Source organism: Prunus dulcis, chromosome 1 (assembly GCF_902201215.1).
Source record: "Prunus dulcis chromosome 1, ALMONDv2, whole genome shotgun sequence".
In the NCBI taxonomy this organism is placed as follows: domain Eukaryota; kingdom Viridiplantae; phylum Streptophyta; class Magnoliopsida; order Rosales; family Rosaceae; genus Prunus; species Prunus dulcis.
The window spans coordinates 25,390,692-25,399,647 of record NC_047650.1 but is presented as its reverse complement, the minus strand read 5'-3'; the positions used below and the strand labels follow the sequence as shown (position 1 = coordinate 25,399,647).

Sequence of the window (8,956 nt, the reverse complement as noted above, 5' to 3'; positions counted from 1 at the left end):
CTTATATTCCTTTGATTCATCCCTATTTTATGAAATATTTCTCGGTCCAAACACATAGAGACAAGATTTTGAAAGCTCTAGAGCCTTCCCACAGCTGTCCCTGTGACAATCTCCTATTTTTGGCTACCATCTCTCATTCTCTTCTTCCTTATTTCATGGCAAGAGCTGGTAGAAGAAATGAGTGGGTAATGACGCTGGTCTGAAGGTTGTTTTGCTCAAGTATCCTTTAGTTTTTTGGATGGCCTATGTTGGGATTTATCTTTGGCCATGTGCTGGAGATTCCCAACAGCCTGTATGCATAAGTAACCTTTGGCTTTTGTCGTGGTTTTGTCTCCAGCCATGTGCTGGAGACTTTCAGATATTTTATAGGTCATTTGGGCCATTATTTAAGGTAATGGGCTAGTTCACTAAGGGGATGGGCCAACTTTCTAAAGTGATAAACTATTTTTGCTAAGGTGATGGGTCAATTTTCTAAGATAATGAGCTACATTTTTCTCTCTTTCATTCTTACCCACATTTTTTGTAACACCCCGACCCCAAATTTAACCCTTATTTAAATTATTTATTTATTAAGGGCATTTTGGTCATATTCTTAACCGGAGAGAGTTTGGGGTAGTGACTTGTATTTTTGGATAGGTCGTACTGAGACGAGTTCATAGACACGTAGTGGGCTCGAATCGGAGTTGTAACGAGAGAGATATGGTCAAAAGAAACCCAGTGGCACAATCGTAAATATTTTGAAATGGGATTTTTTATAAAAATCAGATTCTCTCTCTCTCTCTCTCCCCCCTGCGCAGAAACAGCCCCCTCCCCCCGAGTTACTGTTCACAGCGGCGGTTTTTGGGCCGCCGCCGCCGCATCCGGCCACCACTTGGGGTGGCACGGGTCCCAAAAGAACCGTGCCATCCTCCTCTTTCCATCCCGACCAATCCCAGCCACCGGAACCACCTGTGCTCGCCGAAAAATGCAAAAATCCGACCGAATTTAACCCAAAATTCAAGGAGCTCGATCTCCCTCCTCCGGCCACCGATTCAGATGAGTAAGGTATGGATTTCTACCTATTTTTCATGCTCTAGCTGATGGTTGGGTAGGATTGCATCGATTTTGAGCGTAGGTAATTCGATTTACGAATTGAAATTCTGCCGATTTTGGGAATGGGTTTTCGGCCACTTCCGGTCACTTTTTGGGGTAGGCCCAAGAACAAAAGTGACTCCAAATAGGGTGTTATACCTAGGGTAGAAGTCTTGGCCCGAGATGTTGAGATTTTCCAGCGAAGCTTTATCGCTTTGGACACCCACACGCTGCCCGCGCGTGTGGCAGCGCGTGGGCACTGTAGCATAAGGGCATTATTGTCCCAATGCGATCTCCTAGTTGTCACGAGTGCGTAGGATTTCGCGGATCTCAATTCGGACGTCGTTTGACTATCGAACGGATATCGCCTATTACGCGTTATCCGGGTTCGATAGGTTGGGACCGTTGGATGGACCCAAATTTAATATATGTTAATCTAGGTAATTCTAGGATCGTGTAGGAATTCACGGATTGTGAATCGGAGCCCCGGATGTTCCGATTAACAATTTTAAAGTTTATATTCTATATTAATTGTCAGATCGTGCGATCGTGAGCAATCCGACCGTCCGATCTGAACCAAACTTGCAGGACAAGTGTCCTATACCTAGTAAAACCCATAGGGACTTTCGGATCAGAAATTGGAGGTCGTGGGTTCTGCAGGTCCGTTTGACCAGGGTTAGAGTAGTTTGACCCTTGGTTGACCGTGAGGCTCCCGGAGTAATCTTAACTTTCCAGGGGAGATTATCGGGTGCTAGACTCTTGTGAAGGGTTACACAATAATTAGAATTATATGTTTGTACAAGGGTACAAAAGCGTCTAGAATGTCAGTTGGAGTGCTTTATGCACTACCTTAAGTACTTTCCCGGATTTTGGATTCACTACGAGTACCACCAAGTGAAAGTTAGGTCCCACGTGGCGTAGGTTATCCGGCGTGTGGACAGACCCCATACGTGGCGTTGGTTGTACCGGCATATGGGGAGATTTGTGATATGATATTCAGGCCCCATACGTGTCGTTGGTTGTACCGGCGTATGGGGAGATTGTGAGATACTGTGTTGAGGTCGCACGTGGCGTAGGTTATCCGGCGTGTCGACAGGCCCCATACGTGGCGTTGGTTGTACCGGCGTATGGGGAGATATGTGATATGATGTGCAGGTCTCGCGTGGCGTAGGTCATCCGGCGTTGAGACAGACCCCATACGTGGCGTTGGTTGCACCGGCGTATGGGGAGAGATTATGATAGTATGGTATGGTCGCACGTGGCGTAGGTTTTCCGGCGTGTTGACAGGCCCCATACGTGGCGTTGGTAGTACCGGCGTATGGGGAGATTATGTGAATTAAAGAGAAAAGAATTGAGATATTGCCTATGTGGGTATTTAGGTTTTATGGGAGAACTACGTGTGGCTTGATCCCTCAAGGAGGGGACGTAGGCAGCCTAAGGTTATTAGGTGCAGCCGCAGACTAAATGTTAGTCTTAATTTGTATTTGAATCGTTTGATAGTTGGTTGAGAATTTTTGGAAGGCCGAAGGCCATTTATGTAAATTGCATGAATTTTTATTGTGCATGCTGCCAGTTGGGAATATAAATTGTGTTTTTATGCAGGTATAAATTTTGGGAAATGTCCAATTTATAGGGGAGACTCTGCCAAAATTTCGGCAGAAAGTCTCGGTCTTTAGTAAGTGGGCCGGCATCGGGGGATGTCAGGAATTCCAAAGGATTCGTCTCGAATTTTGGGAATAATTCGGGGCGAGTCCTTTCATTTTTGGGCTCAAGAAATGGGCTCGAGTTTTGGGGCTCCCAAGCAGCCCAAAACTTCCACTTCTTGGCCCATCAATGGGCCTCGTGAATGCTCGTAAACATACATACCACAACCCGTTCAGCAAGTCCCAGGCATTCGCGTGGCTTGAGCCTACTTAAGCTTATAGTGTGGCATGTTACTTATTTGTTTGGCGTGGCACGTGTGCAAGCGCATATGATGAACTCTTGCGTACCCAAGTGAGGTGTCGTACTGGGCTAGAAATATATTTGAGCCTAGCCTTAGATTTTTTGGGCCTCAACACTACTACTATTGAAGATGCTCCTAGATTTTTTTTTCTAGGACCAAATATAACCTAATTTTTTTTAGCCTCAAATACCATAATACACAATCACTTCATATTCTATCAGAACAACCTTGTGTATGTACAAATTTAAACTCTCAAGGTATGGGATAAGCAAACATAATTATGTACTGAATAAATTCCAACGAAGATCAAGAGATCACCACAGTAGTAGGTTCCATAAAATAATGTTTTTACCAAAAACATGCATAGTGCCTAAGTAATTACCTATAGGCAAAACTACATACATCAAAAGCAATACACCAAGTCGTACAAGATGACAAGGATTCAAACACACTCCCATATATTTTTCCCTTATTTTCTGGGTTTGCAGTTTTGATATTTATTCACAAAACAGAAGCTTTACAAAAGATTAATGAAAGTCAAAGAAAAACTATACATATATCACTTATGGAAAATAAAAATAAAGAGCAAATATTTATTTCTTTTATTTAATCAAGCTCTCTAGAAAATAAAAATAAGAAACAGTAAGAATAATACATATATCAGTTGTGGAATAAAATTCTATGAATTCATGAGCTTTGTTATGACTACTTTTGTGTTTTTGTTTTCTTCTTAATAATTGCTTATCACAGCTAACCTACAACACGCACCAATTCATTCTCTATCTACTCACATCAACAAATTTGAATGATTCTAAAAGCACACAATGATGACGTCATCAATGGGGCGTCCATTCAACCCTGTGGCTGCAGCAAGGTCACTAGGTGTCCAACCTCACTCACTTGTGCAGAAGCCAAGCATATCAGATGGGTCTTCAATGGTGGCTATATTTAGTGACCCATCACAGGTTTTGGGATGGCATGAACACCTTTCATGCTTGAAGAAACCATGGATTTGATTTGGCCAGGAAGTTTTCGTGTGGAAAAATTTCCAACACAAGAATCAGATATACATAATAAGCACAACCAATAGAAAAAACAAAAAACAAAAGCAGCACATATATAAAAATTTCGAGAGATTGAAGAATAAATATATCCCATAAAATTATAATCAATAACTTTGAAGAGATTGATAATCTACCTTGTGAAAGAGATTGACAGAGACTGAGCCTTGGGAGGTTACGTGAAGATGAACTTTAGTGTCTGCAAATTTGAGAGGAATACGTGAGGATAATTATCTAATCTAATAAGGGTATTGTGGAATTGCGAAAATTTCATTAAAGGGAGCGCGCTGCTTCAATTGAAAGCAGCTTTAAAAAGCTGTTATCAAAAGACCATTAATTTTAAAATAAGCATGATATTTTATTTTTACCAAATACTTTAAACTGCTTAACTTTAAAGTTAAGCAAATTTTTGACCGAAAAAAGCAATCACAAACGGAGCATTAGCATGGTATTCAGACTTACACCAAGTTCAAAGTTCTTAAAACATTAAAGTAGTTTAAAATTTCCTATTTATAAAAAGATTGACTAATGTTCAACATGAATTCAAAAGCACATGATTTAACTATTCAAAAAAAGAAAAAGGCACATGATTTAAATACATTAAATATAAGACCACATTTTAGAAAGAAAAAAATATATATTTATAATATTTAGGGGCAACATTATTGGGATTCATAAATTAATTTTATGGAGATTTTGAAAAAGATCAAAGGAGGGAGAAATTTTTTAAAAGAAATCAAAATGGGCAAAATTATCCTTATTTATTTTTGAATTTTATAAGAAATTCTTTACATTTATATACCTTTAGGTTAGAAGTTGAGATGTTTTTCTGTTTTTTTTAAAAAAGTTTTGATTTTTTTAAAAAGTGAAAGTTTTTTAATGTGTAAAACCTAAATTTACTTTAGTTTTATAAGATAAACCAAAGTTAACGGGGCGGGTAGGTGGATACTATCTCGGCCATGCCATCGGGTTCTTCTGTTCACTGGGACGGGGCACATCTTCTGCTTCTCTCTCAAGTTTTCAACTTGGGCCATCGAGCATTTTCAATCTCAGGTTGGTCAATCTCGAGCTCTTTTCACAAGGTGATTATTGGTTTTCTTTGATTTTTCTATCTGGGTTTTTCTTAGATTCTTTGTCATTTGCTGATTTCGTTCAATGGGGTTCTCTCGTTGCTTCCTAGCAATCATTTAAACTGATGAGTTTTCTTTTTCTCTTTTCATTCTTTGTTTTTGTGGAAATTTACTTGACCATGATGGATTGGATTTAGGTGGTCCTGTTTGAGACTATTAATACATGCGGTTTAAGGAAAACTGTTCTTAAATTTCTGTGTGTTCCGAACCCACAAAAAGAAATAAGGTCAATAGAGTCTGTCTTCACATCAGTTTAGGAAATCGAACTTGTTCGTGTTACTGTTACTGTTACTTTTAATTTATGTTGATTCATCCTCTGTTGCACTCTCCTGTTTTTGACTTCAAAATGTGGATCGACCCAATAATGGCACTCAATTAGTTGTGGTATATCATAGTTTTATGTTGAGACTCAATCATGAAGTACATCATAAAGTTCCATTCTTTTCTTCGTTGAAGCGAGTAGAATTCATGAATTGATATTAAATACTTTCTCCAAAGTGTGGTTTTCCAGAATAGTGATTCACGTACAAACCCTTCACTTTTCTTTTATATCTTATTGATGAGTTTATACTTTTTAAAACAATTTACCGAAAAAGAATTTCTAATGTTGAATTAAAATTTTCAGATTCTACTTTATACATGCGCCAAGAACATGAATGAGGGTTGATACAGTGGTTGTGGTTTCATGCATATACATTCATCAATAACTAGCTTGATCAGACATGGCTGTTGTTGCTTGGTGTTGCATTTTAGCACCATTTAATATGCACCAGCATAGACGCTGTCTTCTTCCAGGTTCTGGATTAGCACCCAAAGCAGGGTGAATAAAATCCAATGGAAGGATCACGAACCCCTTTACTTCCATCTGATCTTCCAGAATCGACCTCCTCTAATAATACTGGGAGTGCGAATTTTCATGCACATGGAATTCGTGGGTGGTCCGGTATTCAGGGACTGAAGAAGAGAGGTCATGGAAGTCGTTCATGGATACAGATTGATCCACTTGGGAACACAAGCATTTTGGAGCTTGACAAGGCTACTATAATGAGACATTGTTCTTTGCCTGCCAGAGATCTCCGACTTTTGGATCCTTTGTTCATTTACCCTTCTACAATATTAGGAAGGGAGAAAGCTATTGTTGTTAGTCTTGAACAGATCAGGTGTATAATCACAGCTGATGAGGTTATCCTGATGAATTCTCTGGATGGATGTGTTGTTCAGTACAAGTCTGAATTGTGCAAACGCCTACAGTCAAACAAAGATCAATCTGGTAAGGAAACTAGTTGTGTGTAATACCTAATGCTTTTTTACTCATACTTTCCACATGTATGCCAGTGATAACCTTTTTATGCCATTCCCAAAAGTATCTAATCTGACAGTAAAAAAGGTTTCCACTAAAACTAAGTGACAACTTGTTTCTTTACCAAAAGTTAAGATTTTCTTTTCATAATATTTTTAATCATTTAAGTAACACTAAATGTCTAATACTTTTCTGACAACAAGTCTAATTTGATTCAGATGACTTGCCTTTCGAGTTTAGAGCATTGGAGCTGGCTTTGGAACTAACCTGCTCGTCTCTAGATGCCCAGGTATCCATCTATCTACAGCACAGCACCGTAACTATTTTTGGTACCTGCTGAATTTATGTTTTAGATAATCCTACAAAGTTCTTGCTCACTACATTCTGGAGATATAATTGTCACCAATTGGTAATGTCCTTAGTCATGTATATGTCATCTTTCAGAACTCTATCTATATTGTATTGTGAATTGTTGGATCATACGAAGAAAAATTGAACAATACCAGCACAATGAAGCAGCGATCATCATCAATGTAAATCAATTACATTAATGAACTTCATCAATATGATAGGTAAAAGAACTGGCAATGGAGATATACCCTGTGCTGGATGAACTAGCATTATCTATAAACACTCTTAATCTAGAGCGCGTGCGTAGACTCAAAGGGCACCTCCTTGCCGTGACGCAACGAGTTCATAAGGTAAAACATGATAGAGTATACTTAGTTTCATAATGTTGATTATTCTGTTGTAGTCGTATGTAAATTTATATTTACCCTCATTTATTTCTGCTTTTTAATTTTGTGAACTTATAATATTTAGAAAGAAAGGGCCAGCTGGCATGGGGAAGGAGGGGGTGAATGGGAGTTTCTTATTCTTTCATTTGTTATATTACTAGATGAATAAGGGTAAAATTGGGTTTATAAAGTTGGCAAAAATATGGGAGGCTTTGTGATAAAAAAAAACTTGGGTGACAATAGAGCATCTGTTTCTTAATATCTATTGCTTTTCATCCCCTCAATGTAATTTCTTTTAATTTATTCAAGGTCCGTGATGAAATAGAACATCTCATGGATGATGACGGTGACATGGCCGAGATGTACCTAACTGAGAAGAAACAAAGGTCAGAGGGTTATCCCCTAAGTGACCTTGGTTTTCAAACTGACACCTCAAGTATGGAAAGAGTGGGCTCAAAATCTGCTCCTGTTTCTCCAGTGGGGTCAATCAGTGGAGCACATAAATTGCAAAGGGCTTTTAGCAGTATTGTGAGTTCAAGCAGACCCAGCTTAATGAGTTCATCTAATAGTGGAGAAAACATTGAACAACTGGAAATGCTGCTTGAAGCATACTTTGTTGTCATTGACCATACTCTCAGCGAGGTGTTATCGGTATGAGATGTTTTGTTACGTATTTATAGTTTTTAGGTTTATCGAAATTGTAGTATTTGAAAAATGAATTTACTACTGTTTGTTTATAAATCAGTAAGAAACCTCTTATCATCTGTATCATGAAAGAATAAGAATAAAACTAACCAATAGGAAAGAATCAGAACGCTTTGAGTTTTAGACTTCCTAATCAAATACCCTGGTCCATTTGAGCTAATAAAAAGAGACTAAGAGAGAGAGTTGCTTAGTACTAATATAATAAAGACTGATTTTATCAATATTGAGATATGGTTCTTGGCTAAGTGACCTTGAAGAGTTGTCACTCTACTATGCAGACACTTCTTGAAAAATTTATATCTTGTACTGGTGATGGAGCTGAAAGAATATATTGATGATACTGAAGATTTGATTAAAATTAAACTGTTGACTGGTGAGTGATTGACAAAAAATTATTTCTTGTATTGGTGGTGCAGCTAAAAGAATACATTGATGATACTGAAGATTTGATTAACTTTAAACTGGTAAGGATTGATTAACAGCTTCCATTTTCTAAATCTTAGATTGCCTTTTGACTATATTTCTTTGAACTACTATAAAATGTATTCTAATATTATACTCTGTTAATGGACAGGGCAATGTTCAGAACCATCTGATACAATTTGAGTTGCTTCTTACAGCAGCTACTTTCGTGGCCACAATTTTTGCTGCAGTTACAGCAGTTTTTGGAATGAATTTTCCCGATTCTATTTTTGATAATCCATCGACATTCAGCTGGGTTCTCATTATTTGTGGTGTTGCCTGTGGGTTCTTGTACTTCTCTTTTCTACTTTATTTTAGGTACAAAAGGATCTTTCCATTGTAAAGTATAGAGAGAAAACTAAATCAATGAGAATGAAGACACAATCTTACAGTGAAAATTGGGTTTTCTTTATCAGAATAGAAAATTCCAGGTGATTTTAGAACATGTAATGAACACAGCTATTACGTTAAAATTGCGTCAATCAGGAAATGATATGTAGAACTCTGAAACTATATTTAGAGATGGCTCCTCGGCAACCTACTTA

The 8,956-nt window shown here is 38.1% G+C and overlaps 1 protein-coding gene across 5 annotated transcripts; it reads left to right on the top strand.

Annotated features, from left to right (window-relative positions):
* Positions 1–5,016: 5,016 nt before the first annotated feature.
* Positions 5,017–8,809, top strand: LOC117615834 (magnesium transporter MRS2-5). 5 transcript variants are annotated; one of them, XM_034344995.1, is made up of 7 exons: positions 5,017–5,130; positions 5,833–6,477; positions 6,726–6,796; positions 7,080–7,208; positions 7,554–7,895; positions 8,366–8,413; positions 8,524–8,809. In XM_034344995.1, exons 2-7 carry the CDS (start codon positions 6,042–6,044, stop codon positions 8,752–8,754), a joined length of 1,257 nt encoding a protein of 418 aa, XP_034200886.1. In that variant the 5' UTR covers positions 5,017–5,130; positions 5,833–6,041; the 3' UTR covers positions 8,755–8,809. The 5 variants fall into 5 exon arrangements, with proteins under 5 accessions (XP_034200886.1, XP_034200887.1, XP_034200888.1 ...); XM_034344996.1 differs by having other exon boundaries at positions 5,019–5,130; positions 5,986–6,477; XM_034344997.1 differs by having other exon boundaries at positions 5,021–5,159; positions 6,003–6,477.
* Positions 8,810–8,956: the final 147 nt, after the last annotated feature.

Excerpts from the sequence above, each read along its gene's own strand:
- LOC117615834 (XM_034344995.1), top strand. The coding sequence starts at position 6,042 with ATGGAAGGATCACGAACCCCTTTACTTCCATCTGATCTTCCAGAATCG. Across the intron at positions 6,797-7,079 it reads GCTCGTCTCTAGATGCCCAG|GTAAAAGAACTGGCAATGGA; the intron begins GTATCCATCTAT and ends TCAATATGATAG. Across the intron at positions 7,209-7,553 it reads TGACGCAACGAGTTCATAAG|GTCCGTGATGAAATAGAACA; the intron begins GTAAAACATGAT and ends AATTTATTCAAG.